This window comes from Phyllostomus discolor, chromosome 1, assembly GCF_004126475.2.
Source record: "Phyllostomus discolor isolate MPI-MPIP mPhyDis1 chromosome 1, mPhyDis1.pri.v3, whole genome shotgun sequence".
Taxonomy (NCBI): Eukaryota; Metazoa; Chordata; class Mammalia; order Chiroptera; family Phyllostomidae; genus Phyllostomus; species Phyllostomus discolor.
The window spans coordinates 177,104,496-177,122,153 of NC_040903.2; the positions used below are offsets into that span (position 1 = coordinate 177,104,496).

At 39.6% G+C, this 17,658-nt stretch overlaps 1 protein-coding gene across 1 annotated transcript; it reads left to right on the plus strand.

The window, feature by feature from the left end:
• Window positions 1-245: 245 nt before the first annotated feature.
• FEM1B (fem-1 homolog B) lies at window positions 246-16,621 on the plus strand. The gene is made up of 2 exons (XM_028507677.2): window positions 246-1,166; window positions 10,560-16,621. Exons 1-2 carry the CDS (start codon window positions 919-921, stop codon window positions 12,193-12,195), a joined length of 1,884 nt encoding a protein of 627 aa, XP_028363478.1. The 5' UTR covers window positions 246-918; the 3' UTR covers window positions 12,196-16,621.
• Window positions 16,622-17,658: the final 1,037 nt, after the last annotated feature.

Sequence of the window (17,658 nt, forward strand, 5' to 3'; positions counted from 1 at the left end):
TGGGGCGGGCCCTGTAGTCCACCAGTATCAACAGGTCAGTGCTCTCCGTCTCAGTCCCTGGCTAGGGATCCACCAGGGCCGTGTGGGGCGAGGGGCAGGCGCCGGGCGTCAAGGGCAGTGAGGACATCCAAGCACCAGTTGGGGATGGGCGAACTTCGCGCAGCAGAACCTTTCTACACCAGGGCTTCGTTTCCCAGCCGGGCGGCTTTGGAAGAGACACCCCACTTTAACCGTCCCTCCCGCTCGCACCCGCCCCCTCCCGGCCCAGTCTGGAGAGGCTCGGCTTCTTCGCCGCCGGAGGTCGGTGCTGCTGCCGCGCTAGCGTTCCGCATCGCTTCAGGGGCTCCCCGGGCGCGGAGCTCCGAAGCCACCGACAGTCCCTGGCACTTCGGAGCTCCAGTGGGAGAACTCCTGCGTGTTTCCTCCACCCAGGGAGGTCGGAGAGCAGAGGTGGAGGCAGTTTCAGGCCTCAGGCCTGGCGAGCCGGGTTGGGTGAGACGCGCCCCGTATTAGTTAAACGGGGTGCCCGCGGTCCTCTTGGGACCTCACCAGCGACCCGTAGCTCTGACACGCGCTGGTCTCAGCCCGCGGGAAGGACGGGTCCGGCCTGAGGCCTGGGGCGGCGGCCACCATGGAGATCACCTCGGCCCAGGGCCTGTGCCAGGGGCCTTCGGGGCGGCCCTGACCGCCCTCCTCCCTGCTGGTGCTGGGTCGCGGACGTGCCCCCCGCGGCAGTCCGCCACCTCTGCCTCTCCGCCCTCCCCGGGCCGCGCTACTGCCTGGGCGCGGCGGCGGCGACGGCGCCCTGTTGAATGGGCTGTGAGGGCCCAGGTTTGTAGCGCTGGCGAACGCGGCCTCCGGGGGCGCAAGGCAGCAGCAGCGGTGGCGACCAAACGGGTGTTGGAGTTGGCGGCGGCCATGGAGGGCCTGGCTGGCTATGTATACAAGGCGGCCAGCGAGGGCAAGGTGCTGACTCTAGCCGCCTTGCTCCTCAATCGGTCTGAAAGCGACATCCGCTATCTGCTCGGCTATGTCAGCCAGCAGGGAGGGCAGCGCTCTACGCCCCTTATCATCGCAGCCCGCAATGGCCACGCCAAGGTGGTGCGCTTGCTGTTAGAACATTACCGGGTGCAGACTCAGCAGACTGGCACCGTCCGCTTCGACGGGTAGGTACATCCCAACTCTAGCTTCCTCTTCCATTCGCGCCGACCTACCACTTCGTGGGTCCTCCCCTCCCTCACTTTCTTCATGGAGGTATCATCCCTTTTTGTACCTCCTCCTGCCCCATTAATGCCCACCTCATCTTCCAGGGCTAACACTCCATCCCATGTTTTGCTGCTCATTCTCATCGGCCCCAACATTTCGTCCCTTTAGAGGTAAATAGCCACACCCTCTGTCTTGAAGATTAGTAGTTATTCTCTAGATAGTCCGTGAACAAGCAGTATGAAGGAGGTGGCTGCCTTTTCAGGTTTTACCTTTATTAGTATTGAGGTTGTAACAGATCAGAAATTAACGAGGTCAGCAGTTAACACTGAAGACCTCTGATGAATGACTTGGCCAACCAGGTTTTACTCCTTCAAGTTAGTGGTCTGATAGAGCCCTCAGTGGTTTGCTGGGGCCTTAATGTCAAAATAAGCCCCTAGGACCAGCAGCAGCTCCCTCCAGATGCAGCCGGACATCCCCAGATAGGACTCTGACTCTCCCATATTGCTGGGGGTAGATATATGGGCTGCAAAAATGGCACTGGACTGGGTGTAGATAGTACGATTGTTAAATTACATGTTATCCTGTGATATTGTGGGAAAGCTTGCTAATTTACTGTTTTTCGTGGTGGAGAGCTCAGAAATTCGTATTGTCATACTTAAAGTTTGCCTTTTGGGTTTAATTGTACATTTTTGGGGGTGTGATAATATTGAACACAGAATTGTCAGGTTTGACATTCCTTTTTCTGTGCTAGGTGATTATGAAGTGTTTTACAGGTTACAACTGCATAATGATTTTACTTCATTGATTGTGTTTGTTTTTGTTGACTTGTACTAGTACATAAACTATTCTGATATTTTCTTTGGAGGTGGATGTAGTCCAGGCAAAAAGATGCATAGCTCTAATTTTGGTGATTGAAAACTGCTTGGTTAAAACCCAATTAAAAAATCAGTTCTTGAAGATGACTACAGCATTGTTGAATTTTGATTGAGTCTTTTTCTTCTGTTTTAGATGAGAGGAAATTATTTTAGAGTATTACATTTTAATGAAATGATGGCCCACGGGTGGTGGTTAATCTCCCCTAACACCTCTCTAGACATTAAGGGGATTTTTTTTTTCATGTTGACCAAAGATGGCAACCTGATTCATGTTTGCTTCCTGTACTGGCTTCAGTGTCCTTTCTCTAGCTTCCTGCAGCCCCCTGTGTGGGGACTCCCTGCAGCTCCCTGAACTCCCCAGGAGTGAAGCAGAAAGACCCCCGAACTTCCAGCACCTTTCCAATTGTATAGGCACATGCATCCACTGACACATGAATCTGCAAAAACAGCCCTTGGGAGCAGTGCTGCTAATGAGCTGGTTAAGACCTATTTGGATGAGGGAAGTATACTGGAGAGAAAACAGTTTTCCAAAGAATTTGGAAAGGCTTTGCTTTTATTGCTGTCTTTTTTAACCATCAAAGAGAAACATATTTTGAGATGGCAGTTAAAAGAACCTGTAATGACTAGAAATTGAGCCTATATAGTGGCCTACCCTGCCCACTAATCTGCATTGGCCTGTGAAATTAAGGGATTCAGTGAGCAAACATTTATTGAACACCTACTGTATGCAAAGCTCTCTGGTGTTAATTGGGTAGACAGATGAGTAACATATTGTTCCCACTGTGGAGGAAGACAGTCTAGTGGGAGGGGGCAGAGAAATAGATATATCAGTGAGTAACTGCAGATGCTATGCCACTTAGGTGTCTAGAAGTCTTCTGAACTACTGAGGAACAGAGGAAGAAGCGCTTAGCTTTGCCTGGGGGAATCAGGGAAGGCTTCACAGCCAGGTGGTGTTTGAGCTGAGTCTTAAAAGGATTGTAGGCAGTGAAGAAGAGGGTCAGCACCATAGTGCACTTGCAGTGACAAGTGTTTCAGTGCCGTTGCAGGAAGGGATACAAGCCAGGGAAATTAAGACAGAGACTGCAGGAGATGGGATAGAGGTGGAAGCCAGAGTTCCGTGGTCCTGGTGTAAAGTAATAAGAGTCAGGCTGGTGAGACTGAAGTTGCAAACATTTCTACCATCCGTGATTTCATCGGACCCTTCTTGAATCTATCTTTTTTTGTTATAGATCATTACAATTATGAATTTATTAGCTGCTATGTTAAAATAGCTTAATATTTATTTTATTTATTAATGCTTATGGTGGGCCTAGCCCTGTGCCACATTCTGTGAAGATATAGAAAAAATGTAAAGTTCCTACTTTTGAGGAGCTTACTAATTAACAAAGGAGAATTGAAATTCATAGCCACCTTTCTGCCCACTCAGATGACTCTGTGAGATTATTTTGCAGTTTATCCCAGTCATTCTGGCATTTTAGAACTAGATAAAGAGTGTTATTGTCAATGTGATGATTTCACTTCACATTCATTCCAGACCTTGTGAAATGTTAGCCTGAGTGAAATGTTCACAATATAAAGCTCACTCACCCCTTGGGGGCTGGCTTTTAGGTACTTAGCCAACCCCCCATCTTCATTAATTTATTTATTGGCCTATTTTATTTTTATTTTTTTTCCTTACCCGAGGATATGTTTTTATTGATTTTAGAGAGAGAGGACGGTGTGGGGGGAGAGGGAGAGAGAGGCAGAAATATTGGTGGGAGAGAGAAACATCGTCTGCCTCCTGCACACGCCCCAACTGGGGATTAAACCTGCAACCCAGGCATGCGCCCTGACTGGGGATCGAACCTGCAACTGCTTGGTGTCTGGGATGATTCTCCAACCAACTGAGCCACCCAGCCAGGGCTATGTTATTTATTTTTAATTGAATTTATTGGGGTGACATTGATTAATAAAATTATGTAGGTTTCAGGAGTACAGTTCTATAATACATCATCTGTATATTGTATTGTGTGATTGCCACCCCAAATCAAATCTCCTTCTGTCGCCATTTATCCCCCCTTTACCCTCTTCTACCTTCTCCTCACCCTTCTCTTACTCTGGTAATCACCATACTGTTGATACTGTTGTCTTTGTCTATGAGGTCCCCGAGCACCCTGCCCCTTAATCCCTTTGCCTTTTTCACCTGTGGTACATTTACAGATTGGAATACTGCTCAGCTGTTTAAAAAAAAAGAAAAAATCTTACTGCTTGCGACAACATGGATGGACCTGGAGAATATTATGCTAAGTGAAATAAGCTAGTCAGAGAAAGACAAGTACCTATGATTTCACTTATGTGTGGAGTCTAATGAACAAAATAAGCTTACAAAATAGAAACAGACACATAGAGAACAGACTGATAGCTGTCAAAGGGAAGGGAGGCTGAGGGGCTAGATGAAAAAGGTGAAGAGATTAACCCAAAGCCCCATTTTAGATTCCATTGGCACTTGAAACCCATGGCCAGGTGGGGACAAACAGGTTCTCTGTGCTTGCTAATGCAGATTAGTGTTTCCTGACTTTTAGTTACTTGTGTATCATCTTCACAATTTTTTGCCAAATTGTTCACCACCTCTTCTGTTAGTTGCCTAATATTTAAAAAAGCCTTACTTCTTAGCTTTATACCAAGCAACGGTATCTGTAATTATGGGTTTGTATGAAATGTGTTTTCTGTGTGTGTGTGTGTGAGAGAGACATTAAAATAACATTAAAATAGAAAAAGCGTGTGTTCTGCCTAAAAACTTCTATTATACCTTAGGAAACAAAAGTGAATTGATTGGTAATAGAGTTTCAGGGGGAAGGGACCACCCACCTGGGTTAAGCTCCACAATGATACTTGAGACTCCTTGTTCATATTTCTAGGAGTAACCTTTGATATTATTTTACTTATGGCTTAATAAGTGAAGGCTAAAATTGACATAGATGAGTAGGAATGACAGAACCTTCAGTTGGAGGATGGGAAGAGGTTAAGAATGTTATAGAAATGGAACAGAACAAAGGCTAGGTGTCACGTGACCATGGAATTTTGTGCTGGCTTGAGTTCTCTGGGCGTCATGCTCTGTGCCAGAGTTTGTGGGAACCCCTGCACTGTATTGGTATTAGTAGAGGTTTGCCGACATGGGTGGAAAGAAGAACAGGACCTCTGGGAATTCTGAGGCTTTTTGTTGAGTGATCTTACTTTTTTTTTAGTCCTCATTCAAGGATATATTTATTGATTTTAGAGTAAGGAGAGAGGTGGAGAGAGAGAGAGGGAGAGAGAAAGAGAAAGAAAGAAAAGAAAAGAAAGGGAGAGAGAAACACATTGACCGGTTGCCTCCTCTATGCACCTGGAACGCCCTGACCAGAGATCAAACCTGCAACCTAGGTATGTCCCCTTACCTGGGATCGAACCTGCAACCTTTTGGTGTATGGACATGCTCCAGTCAACTGAGTCACCTGGCCAGGGCAGTGCTCTTACTTTTAAAGTCCGTGTCACTACTAATACTTTTAATGAACATCCAGGTAAAGGGAAGGCATGAGAGTTGCATCATCATTTGACTTCATTTAAAAAGTCATTGCTAGTATGTATTTCCAGGAACTATATTTGATCTTATGAATGATTTTAAGGACTTTGGTTAAAATAAAGTGCTGGTTATTTATATTTAACGAATTTTTATTTCCATTTCGAATACTTGAATCAGACATTTTTATTTCAAATTGAACCAGAAAATAGTTGAGCTTAGTTTTGTGAACAGCAATGTTTTTTTATATTGTGAAGAGTTTCCATCATCTGATACATACATTTTGTTTAAAAAGGTGAATGAATATCAGATCATAGTTTCTTGATTTTTAAAGATGAAATAATAATAGAGTGTTTGCATTGCAATTTTGGACTGAGTCTAGAAAGATCATAGTTTTATATAGTGTTTCTCCTGTAGACAGTAGGTAAATGTTGCATTGATTTTATTAAATTTTTATTTTAATAAAAATAAAAGGCTGTATATGCTTATAATTTTAGCTGAATTTTATGAACAAAGGAGTGTCAGCTGTTAGGATTATAATTCTCTTTAGTCTATTTAATATATTTGTTTAGATGTAGAAATTAAAAGTTTACTACAGCTAATGTTTCTGAAGGATTATTCATTTTATAATACATTGCAGTGATTTTTTAAATCATAAACTATTTAAAGAATTGTAATTGCCTCCGTGAAAATAGGTACTGGAAACTTTTTAAAGGTGCCTGTCACCAAAAATGTGAAAAATGGAAATTATTATGCTATACCAGGGAAAGCATTAAACTATTGCAAAAACCAAGTAAAGGATATACTTGTAATTTAATTTTTACTCTTGCATCATTTTTGGAAATTTGAGATCAGAAAATAATTTAATCAATTTTTTCTTTTAATATTTTTTTTAAATTTTAAAATATTTATTTTTTTAGAGTGGGGAAGGGAGGGAAACATCAGTGTGTGATTGCCTGTCTGTGAGGTCCATCCGTGTAGTTGCATGTGTCAGTAGTATATTTAATTCTGTGTAGTAGGCCGTTCTGTGAATGCATGGCAGTTTGTCCTATTGATACATATTTTGGTTATTTCTAATGTTTGATTGTTTTGAATAAAGCTGCTGTGAGCATTTCCATATAGGTTTTCTGGTGGGCATTTGCATTCTTTATTCTTCAGTACATACCAAGTATGGAGTTGCTGGCTATGGGATGGGTGTATGTTTGACTTTAATAGTTATGGCTGATTTTCCCTAAGTGGTTGAACTAAATTATGTTTCTACCAGCAGTTTTCACCAGCAGTGATAATTTGTGTTACTCCACATCCTGGCCAACACTTAGTGTTGTCACATCGGTTCTTACTAATTTTAACTATTCTGGTAGATGTGTATTGGTAACTCCTGGTTTTAATTTGCATTCCCCCGAAATTATCTTGAACATTTTTTCATGTTTGTTATTTGTTATCTTCATTTGTGAAGTATCTTGTTCAGCCTTTTCACCCATTTTTAATTGGTTTGCCTTTTTCTCATTGATTTGTCAACTACATCTAATACAAATGTGTTCTCCCAGTGAGTGGATTCCCTGTTTTATTTCTTTACAATGTCTTTTGATGAGAAGTTTTTAATTTTAATGTAGTCTAATGAATCAAATTTTTTATTTTATGGTTATTGCTATTTTTGCATTCTGTGTAAGAATTGTCATCAACCTCCAGATTATGAAGATAGTGGTTGATTTTTTGAAACTTATTGTTTTGCTTTTCATAGTATAGGTCTATGCTACTTCTATAATTTTTGTGTATAGTGTGAGGTACAATAAGAGTCAGGGTTCATTTTTTCCCCCCATATAGACATCTAGTTGCTTTAGCACCATTTGTCAAAAAGACTATACTTTGTACCTGAATTTCCCTGGAGCATTTGTCATAAATCAGGTAACTCTGTGTGTGTGAATCTGCTTCTGGAATTTTTGTTCGTTTGGTCTATCTTTGTGCTATGGCACACTATCTTTTTTTTTTTTTAGATTTTACATATTCACTTTCAGAGAGGAGAAGGTTGGGGGAGAAAGAGAGGGAGAGAAACATCAGTGTGTGAGAGATACTGGTTGCCTCTCATAAGGCCCTCAACCGGTGACCTGGCCTGCAACCCAGGCATGTGCCCTAACTGGGAATTGAACTGGCAACCTTTCAGTTCACAGGCTGGTCCTCAGTCCACTGAGCCACACCAGCCAGGGTCACTATCTTAATTACTATGGTTTGTTCTCCAATTTTATTTTTCTTTCAAGACTGTCCTGGCTGTGCTAAGTCCTTTGCATTTCTATATACATTTTAGAATTGGTTCTCAATTTCTACACACATGTGGGTGCATGTATGTGTGTGCACACAGTGTACCTGCTTAGATTTTGATTTCAATTGCATAAATCTATAGGTCATTCTGGGGGAGAATTGACATCTTAACACACTATTAAGTCTTCTAAACCATGAATGTGGAATATTTCTCCATTTATTTAGATCTTCTTTAATTTCTCTTACGAATGTTTGTAGTTTTCAATTTGGAAATCTTACATATTTTTTGTTAGACTTGTTACTGGATATCAATTTTTCTGGTGTCTGGTATGCTTTTTGACAGTGAAAGAAACATTTGTGAACCTTGTGTATAATCATGACAATAAAAATAATAAATGAATTTTAATGTAACGGAATTGTTTGCAGAAGGTACAATTGGTAACCACTAAAACACATCATGGATGTAATACCTTATTTTTAAATTCTTTTGTAGTTTTAAAAATTAACAGTAAAATAACATTTAAAAAAACAATTTAAAAAGAGACTTCAGAAGGCTTCAGGGTTTTTTTTGAGGTTTCTCTCAGCATTCAAAATGTACAAATATTAAATGTGCAATTAGGTTGAGTTTTTTTTTTTTTCTAAATATCCACCCAGGTGACTACCTAGATCATGATATAGGACATTTTCAGTAACTTTAAGCCTCTTCCCAGTCAGCCCTACATCCTGTCCCATAGGTGACCCCATAGGTAACTGTTTCTGAGAAGTCTTTGCTTACATTTTGTGTCATTACTTGAAACTGAAGAAGTAAACTGATTTTGAATGATTATAAAATGGGGTGTTTTTTAAAAGATTATTTATTTTTAGAGAGGGAAGGGAAGGAGAGAGAGAGAGAGAGAAACATCAATGTGCAGTTGCTGGAGGCTGTGGCCTGCAGCCTAGGCATGTGCCCTGGCTGGGAATCGAATCTGTGATGCCTGGTTCGCAGCCTGCGCTCAATCCACTGAACTACGCCAGCCAGGGCTTAAAGTGGGGTTTTTATTTTCAGCAGAAATAATAGGTGGTGGTCTTGTCTGGGTGTTATTAATTGGAGTTAAGCTATGATATTTATACAGTTTTATATTTATGTTTACATAGGGGGACTGTACTCTCTTTCACTTCATGGGAGGTGTAATGTGACCTGTGTTGTGACCAGTTTCTCACCAGAAACTGACCACTCCAGTGTTTAATAATAAATTGCTCTAGTGAATGTTGCTTTTGATTGATCTTTTTCTTTAACATGTTCAAGTATGTATATTTATTTTAGTGTTTCTAGCACAGCAGATTTAAGTATCTCCAGCACAAATCTGTTTTTAGAATTGAGGGTCAGTAATAGATTGAGATGTTGGGGAAAAATTGAAATGGAAAGGTGGGAAAGATTGGCTTCCTAGCAAGCTAATTTTATTTTTTAAATCATCACCCAAGGATATGTTTATTGCTTTTAGAGAGAGAGGTAGGGAGGGAGAGAAACAGAAACATCAATGTGAGAGAGACATTGATTGGTTGCCTGCCATTCCAACTGGGGATTGAACCCACAACCTAGGTATGTGCCCTGACCCGGAATCAGACCCACAACCTTTTGGTGTATGGGATGACCTCCAGCCAGCTGAAGCACCCGGCCAGGGCACAAGCTAATTTGATACAAGTAGTGAAAGTAGCATGTATTAGACACTCAGTAGGTAAGTGGTGACTGTGAAGCTGCTGAGTCCAGTCATAGACCAAAGGTCAGGGAGGGTACCTACTTGGTTTTTGGAAAGTATTAGTTGTTTACTGCTGTTAGTATTTTTTCCCCCAATGGCTTAGTCGAGGAACACACATAGACACAATATGGACGCACCCATATACATATGTATTTTTTAAACTTTTCCATTGGAGTATAACATATAGACACAAATACACTAATTAAAAGTGCATGTTTGTTTAACAGAGTCCCCTTTGTGCTTCCTGCCATTCACTACCTCCCCCTAAATGTAACCAGTGTCCTGACTTCTAACACTGCAGGTGGATGTGTAAATGCAGTAATATAATACGTTTTTTATGTTCTATTGACTTCTTGTGCTCAGCATCATGTTTATATGATCCATCCATATTGTTGTAGGAGCAGTAATTGTTTCATCCTTTTTGCTGTAGTGAAGTATAGTATTTGCTTAGCTTAGATAATCTTAGGGCAAAGTTTTCTGCTTAAATACTTTTCTCCCTAAAGCAGTTTCTAATACAATATTACTGTATGGATGGGGTGGCTTTCTAACCGACCTGCTGAGAGAAGCTGGTACCTGGGGGATGCTGGGAATGAGGAACAGGCTGTGCTCTTAAGAGCCTGTGCATCAGCTTGGTGGTAAAGAAGTTACCTCCATACGTTTCCTGTATCTGGAGTTTATTTACTTTTGCTCGTAAAAAGTTAGTGTTTTTAAAAAAGTTTATATACTTCAGTAATAATAGTAATAGCTAACTTTTCCTGAGCTCATACTAGGTACAGGTACTGTGCAAAGTGCTGTACTTAAAATACCTGGTTTTATGTTCACCAAAAATAATGTTTTATTAATATTCTGTAGATTGAGGCTTTGGTCAGTACTAATGAATGCATTCTGTACATTTATGTTAGGGTATGTGGCCTCCACTTTCTAACTCTCTGTTCTTTTCGTGGATAATAGGTATGTCATTGATGGCGCCACTGCTCTTTGGTGTGCAGCAGGGGCGGGACATTTTGAAGTCGTTAAGCTTCTAGTCAGTCATGGAGCCAACGTGAACCACACTACAGTAACTAACTCAACCCCTCTGCGGGCAGCATGCTTCGATGGCAGGCTGGATATTGTGAAGTACTTGGTTGAAAATAATGCCAATATCAGCATTGCCAACAAGTATGACAACACCTGCCTAATGATTGCAGCATATAAGGGACACACTGATGTGGTCAGATACCTTTTAGAACAACGTGCTGATCCCAATGCTAAAGCACATTGTGGGGCCACGGCATTGCACTTTGCAGCTGAAGCAGGGCACATAGACATTGTGAAAGAGCTGATAAAGTGGCGTGCTGCCATAGTCGTGAACGGCCATGGGATGACACCACTCAAAGTAGCTGCCGAAAGCTGCAAAGCTGATGTTGTTGAACTGTTGCTCTCTCATGCTGATTGTGACCGAAGAAGTCGGATTGAAGCTTTGGAACTCTTGGGTGCCTCCTTTGCAAATGACCGCGAGAACTATGACATCACGAAAACGTACCATTATTTATATTTAGCCATGTTGGAAAGGTTTCAAGATCGTAATAACATTCTTGAGAAAGAGGTCCTCCCACCAATCCATGCTTATGGGAATAGAACTGAATGTAGAAATCCTCAGGAACTGGAATCCATTCGGCAAGACAGAGATGCTCTTCATATGGAAGGCCTTATAGTTCGGGAACGGATTTTAGGTGCCGACAATATTGATGTTTCCCATCCTATTATTTATAGGGGAGCTGTTTATGCTGATAACATGGAATTCGAACAGTGTATCAAGTTGTGGCTTCACGCTCTGCACCTCAGACAGAAAGGTAACAGGAATACCCACAAAGATCTTCTTCGATTTGCTCAAGTTTTCTCACAGATGATACATTTGAATGAAACTGTGAAAGCACCAGATATAGAATGTGTTTTGAGGTGCAGTGTTTTGGAAATAGAACAGAGTATGAACAGAGTAAGAAATATTTCAGATGCGGATGTCCACAATGCTATGGACAATTACGAATGTAATCTGTACACCTTTCTGTATTTAGTGTGCATCTCCACCAAAACACAATGCAGTGAAGAAGATCAGTGCAAAATCAACAAGCAGATCTACAACCTGATTCACCTGGATCCCAGAACTCGGGAAGGTTTCACCTTACTGCATCTAGCTGTCAATTCGAATACGCCAGTCGATGATTTCCACACCAATGATGTCTGCAGCTTTCCAAATGCACTCGTCACAAAGCTCCTGCTAGACTGTGGTGCTGAGGTGAATGCTGTGGACAATGAAGGGAACAGCGCCCTTCATATCATCGTCCAGTATAACAGGCCCATCAGTGATTTTTTGACCTTGCACTCCATCATCATTAGCCTAGTTGAAGCTGGCGCTCACACTGACATGACAAATAAACAGAATAAGACTCCGCTAGACAAAAGTACAACTGGGGTATCTGAAATACTACTCAAAACTCAAATGAAGATGAGTCTCAAGTGCCTGGCTGCCCGAGCAGTTCGGGCTAATGACATTAACTACCAAGACCAGATCCCCAGAACTCTTGAAGAATTTGTTGGATTTCATTAAGTGACTGGATATGTAAAATTGTTTAATGTGGTGCTAAAAAGTAAAGAACTTTAATCACAGACAATAGAATTATGTGTTCATAAATTCTACTTTTCTTTCCACTACCCTTTCTCCCCATCCTTCCTTAGTTTTGTATTTGGTCTTCTTGCCTCATATGGTAATTGATTTCAAATACACTTTAAACAAAGCCACATTGTTTAGGTGTAACTAATCTAAGGTGTTTGAATATTGGTTGGTCACTTGACTGTTTTTCTTCCTTTTTTTTAGGAATGAATATAAAGTGTTTTGTTGATGTAGCAACATTATGATTTTAAGTTATGTTGAAAAAAACTGCCTACAAAAAAGTATTTCTGTTAAGCCTTTGTCAGCATGTTATCCTTGCAGCAGTTTTGAGGATTTCATGAAGAAAAACAACTGAAAATGAACATTAATAGTAAAGTGATACCCAGGTGTTCTGCACATGCCAAACTGCTGTAGGTAGTTTTCACTCTTCCAATAATCATGTGGAGTGATACAGCACATTATAACATCAGGAGGACTAAAAAATATATAGCTGTAGATTAATCTAAAAATGTGCTAATTTAATAATAGGTATAAATTTATAAAGTTAAATCCACTGAAATTGTTGCATTATGCTGGGTGGTATATACCAAGTAGTAAAATCTTAAAATAACTTTTCAGAGGATACTGATGGACTATTTGCCTTTAGGCTTTGAATTCTAAAATTCTTTGAAGTCTCTGTTTTAATGTCGTGTATCTAAATTGTAGCAGTCTGCATTTGACTCAACTCACAAACATGTAAAAATTATGAATGCTGTGTTTTCTTATGAAACAAATTGTCACATATAGTTACACATTCTATCTTTTTTTTCTCTCTTTCCTCCTGTGTGGTATCTTAAAATTTGGAAACTACTTTTCCAGAGGGCATTATTTGTGCCTCCCTAATAAGGTGTGTATGACAGATGAAAGGAACCAGGATATTTTTAATTTTTTTAACTTTCTTTACTTAGTTTAAGAAGTAGAAAAATAATCACTAGTATGGTATAGGAAATTAAATATTTTTGATGATGAAAATAATTTGCAATGCCACTTTGAAAGATAATTTCTGTCTGAGAGCTGCAAATTTTTCAACCATAAAATGTCACTTATCCCAACAGGCTGTACAGAGGTCTTTATGTTTTTTTTTTGTTTTGTTTTGTTTTAATGGCAACATTTTAAATGTAAGACTAGAAGAGTATTCTGTGATTATCTTTGAAGCATCACAGAAATTCAAGTAAAGCGTACACACCTATTTTTATTGATGTTAAAAATGATAAAATTAGCTATATCTGTATTTTTCTCTCTAGTGCCAAATGAATGCCTTAGCTACTCATAGTGCATGGTACTGTAAGTAAAGACCTACAGCTTTCTTTTTTCGTTCATGAAAAGCATTATAATGATGTAGCAACATCAGATATAAACTTAAAACCTGTAAGGTTTCAATTAACATTTTATGTATGGATATTGTTTTGTGAAGTGTAAGAGAAAGGTTGCAGTTGGATTAGTATAAACATAATGACCAAGCCAAAATTAGCACCTAGGGCCTTAAATAAAATAGAGATACCCCACAAAATGTAATACTTTGAAGGGTGGGAGGGAATGGAAGGGGGAACTTGAAAAACTTTTTCCCCCAAGAATGCAAGATATTTTACAGCTACTGTAGTTAGAGTTGTGCGTCTTCTTGCTTTAGTTAGGAATGTTTTGATGGTGACTTCTGTCATGGTAATATATTTCTGTTTTTCTAACCTGAGATTTTTACAAGGAAGGTTTTTAGGATGGTTTAAAGGGAGGTATTTGAATGAACCCTAATTTGAAAATTACTGGCCTTGATCCTCCTGGTGTGAGTCAAGGAAATACTGTACCTTGCTTTTAGCAACTCTAATGGACTGAAAGAGAATGCGCATCATCAAGGTGAGTGAATCATGCCTTTCTACAGCTCAGATCAGACCCTGCGTTTTTCAGACTTCAAGGCCTGCTTATTTGACAGTCTGAGGAATGGCTATCATACTTGGTATTAAGTTGGTTTCATTAATAATGTATATGATTTTTATACACTCAAACTTAAAATATCATATAAAATTGCATGTTTTAAAAACCATTTCATCCCTTTGGCTACCCAGGACCAACACTATTTTAGATATTGTTTATTTGTAAAGTGAGGATAATGATTATATGTACATATTTAGACATCAAAATCTAATGGCACAGTGTTTTTGAGAAGGGAGAACTGAATGCTGGAGAAAGTCAAACTGCTGATTGAAATGCTGACAAAGTTGGAGAAAATTTGAAGACAGTGGAATAAACTATGAACTCTGCAAATGGTAACTGAGGTTCTCTTTTTTTTAACTATAGTAGAGAAGTACGTTGTGCACTATATTGCTAAGGATCTGATTCTGTCTTGTAAAATAAATTCAAATATGTATTGTGAAACACCTGTATAAAACCATTTTTGAAACAAGTGATCTACATGCCTGTTTTTTTATTTGTTTTTGGTAGAATTATTTAAAAATATGTTTAGCCAAACCCTTCCCAAGCTTAAGTTTTGTTTTTAAATTTTTGTTTAAGGGAAATAAATAGGTAAGAAAGGTGATCTTTCTGTATCTCAGCTCTCTCAGAACTCCAAGCTGTCTCCATTCTCCAGCCACTTTTGTTATTTTGCGTTTCTTATTGGTAGGATTAAGCTTTGGATTGTAAGTCTTCCTTGGTAACATTACAAATTCAATCAAAACTTTGTCTTACTCAGTAGTTGTGAATGAATGCCTGGGCAAACCATGTGAAACTTAGCTTGATTTTGTGCTTTTAATAGAGTTGCTAAAGTTGAGTTCTTGAGTTAGGTAACTATTTAACTCAAAGAACAGGCAGCAAATCCATTCCCTTGATTGATAGAGAAGGGGGATGCTTTTGATGGAAGAACTCGGGCACAACATCATTTTTTCTGTCTGCCCTGATTGCTCTAGTAGGCCACAGTCCAACTACCGGAAGGTTCTTTGCTGTGGGAACTTCAAACAAAGAAAGCAAGCTTTGGTCTTGCTCATTTCTGGGAAGGGTTTTATTTCATAATATTAATCTTGATTAATAACTGGTAATTATGAGAAACTTAGGTGCGATAGCACTGTGTGAAGTAAAATATGATTTGGGGGCAGTGGGTCCCTAAATAACTGCACTGGGCAAGTGATTTTGAAATTAAAACCTCAAGGGAACAACGCCCTGTCACCAGTCTCCGCCGCAGCTCCTTTATGGATAAGACCGTTTGGATTATTCAAACCAAGTGTTTCTGGTTTTGGAATGGGGCAGGGTACGGAGTGAGTTGCTGGACCTTGGATTACAGTTTGCTGGTTTTAGAAGCAGCCAGTGATTAAACTAGTGAGTAGATGGATAAAAGTATAAATGACCTGTTTTTATGGTAGGTTTTCTGTAAAAATCGTAAATGTTCCTTTTCAGGCTAGCCAGATGTACCCGTGTACAGATGACATTCTATTTTTCCTCACTGATTATACTATAATATTAAAATGCGTCAAAGAAATTTAAACTCTGCCTTTTGCTCTCTGACAAGTTAGTTACTACTAGTTTATAAGATTTTAAGCTGTGTTCCACTGTGAAAGTGCACAGCTGTGCTCTGGATACCCTCTCTGGAAGGTAGAAAGCTCCTAATTACGAGTGGCACGTTGCAGGGCTTTCTCATACAGTTCTGGCAGGTTTGTCTACGTCTTCAGATGGGCTGGGTTGTATCGCTTCCCTGCCCCCAAGTATAAATACTACACCGATAGTGGTGATAGATATATTAATTTTTACAGCTGTAAAGTAAATGTGGTCTTTAGTCCTAGGTTTGTGGTGTGTTCATTTGTGTTAATGTGTAGGGAAGGGACATTATCTCGATGGTTATGGGGAGTGTATCTTGATGTGTGTGCAGGGGTGAGTATTGCTAAATCATTAACAGCTTTTCATTTAGGGGTGAGTCACGTGATGAATGGCCTAATCGGAAAAACGAAGGAGCGAAGATGCAAGCTTTGCCAAGTGATGAAGTGAACAAGGTTTTGTATGTTTTTTATCAGGTGTTGTAAAATTTGTGCATGGCTTTTTTCCATTGTTGTTGCTTAGTAACTGGTAGAGGAGAAAACATGACGGGGGAAAAAAATCCCTCAGCTTTGCTAACCAATCTTTTCAAAGGTGCATAGTTGGGGAAGAAAATCTGACTGGCCTAACGTGTTGAAAGAGCCCATCCTTTACAATATTCACCCCATCCCGCAATCTTCCATGTAGAGGAACTAAATGGTTGTATTCTAGTAATTCACTGTGATTTATAACGAACCAGTGATGTTATTCTATTGTGCACTTTTGTCAAACCATCTACGTGACTTTAATAAACTTAGTAAACTTGCTGACTGCACCAGAGATCTGTTAGTGATTTCTATATTGCATGACATTTTCTGTTTGAGTTTGACATGTAGAATCATTTTTAATTTCATGGCAATTGACAGTCCTAATAGCTCAGCTAATTTGAAACTAACAAAATTGCTGTGTAAAAGGAAAAATGGTGTTTGTGTTCAGTAAATGTTTTAAAAAAAAACTACCTTGAAGTTTGTGTCTTTATTGTTCAGTGTGCTTTAGTTGAGATGATGTTTTGTTGAATTGATTTGAAAAAAAGTCAAAAATTATACATGTGCATGGGGAAAATATTCAAAGAGTAAAGAAAACTTCAAATGGTAAAAAAGAAAGAAAGAGAAAATCCCCTTTCCATCTCTGTTTCCCATTTGGACTCTGCAGAGGGTGGTCACCATAACTAGTTTTTGTAGCAGCTTCCCAGAATTTTTCTGTGCACATATGTACTTATTTTTTTCATTAAAAGAAATACAAATGGCTTTTACCTTTCCTCCACTATTCTGCCTCTTGTCTTTTTCATTTTATATGTCTTAGACATTTTAAAATTTTGGAATGTATAGATTAAAAAACAAAGCTTCATAGCACCTAATTCTATGGGTGGCCCTAAAATTTATTTAACCAGACTTTATTGTTGAACTTTTAGGTTTTCAGTTTATTTGTATGCCAAATGATGCTTCAGTAAACACCCTAATACCGTATTAACAGAACAAGTTCATTACTAGCACTGGGACTTCTGGTTAGCGACTGGCTGTTTACAATCTTGATGGGAGTTATCAGATTGCCTTCTATCTCCCTGTACCCTTTTACATCAGACAGTACCTAATCATTTAGTTTTTGCCAAGATGATTGATGGAAATTAGTGTCTCATGGTTGAGATCTGTGTCCCTGTATTATGAATGAAGTCAACACTTTCATATATAGTTACTGACCTTTTGTATTTGTTTGGTTTTGTCTTGGGTTGGGATCTTTTTCTTATTAGAAATTTTTTGGAAATTTTCTTTGACATGTCACAGTTTGTAGTTTGTGTTTTGACGTTCAATATAG

What these genes read in the sequence shown, in the direction of transcription:
- FEM1B (XM_028507677.2), top strand. Translation starts at nt 919, where the DNA reads ATGGAGGGCCTGGCTGGCTATGTATACAAGGCGGCCAGCGAGGGCAAG. An exon ending in GGCACCGTCCGCTTCGACGG is followed by an intron (nt 1,167 to 10,559) that starts GTAGGTACATCC and finishes CGTGGATAATAG; the next exon opens with GTATGTCATTGATGGCGCCA.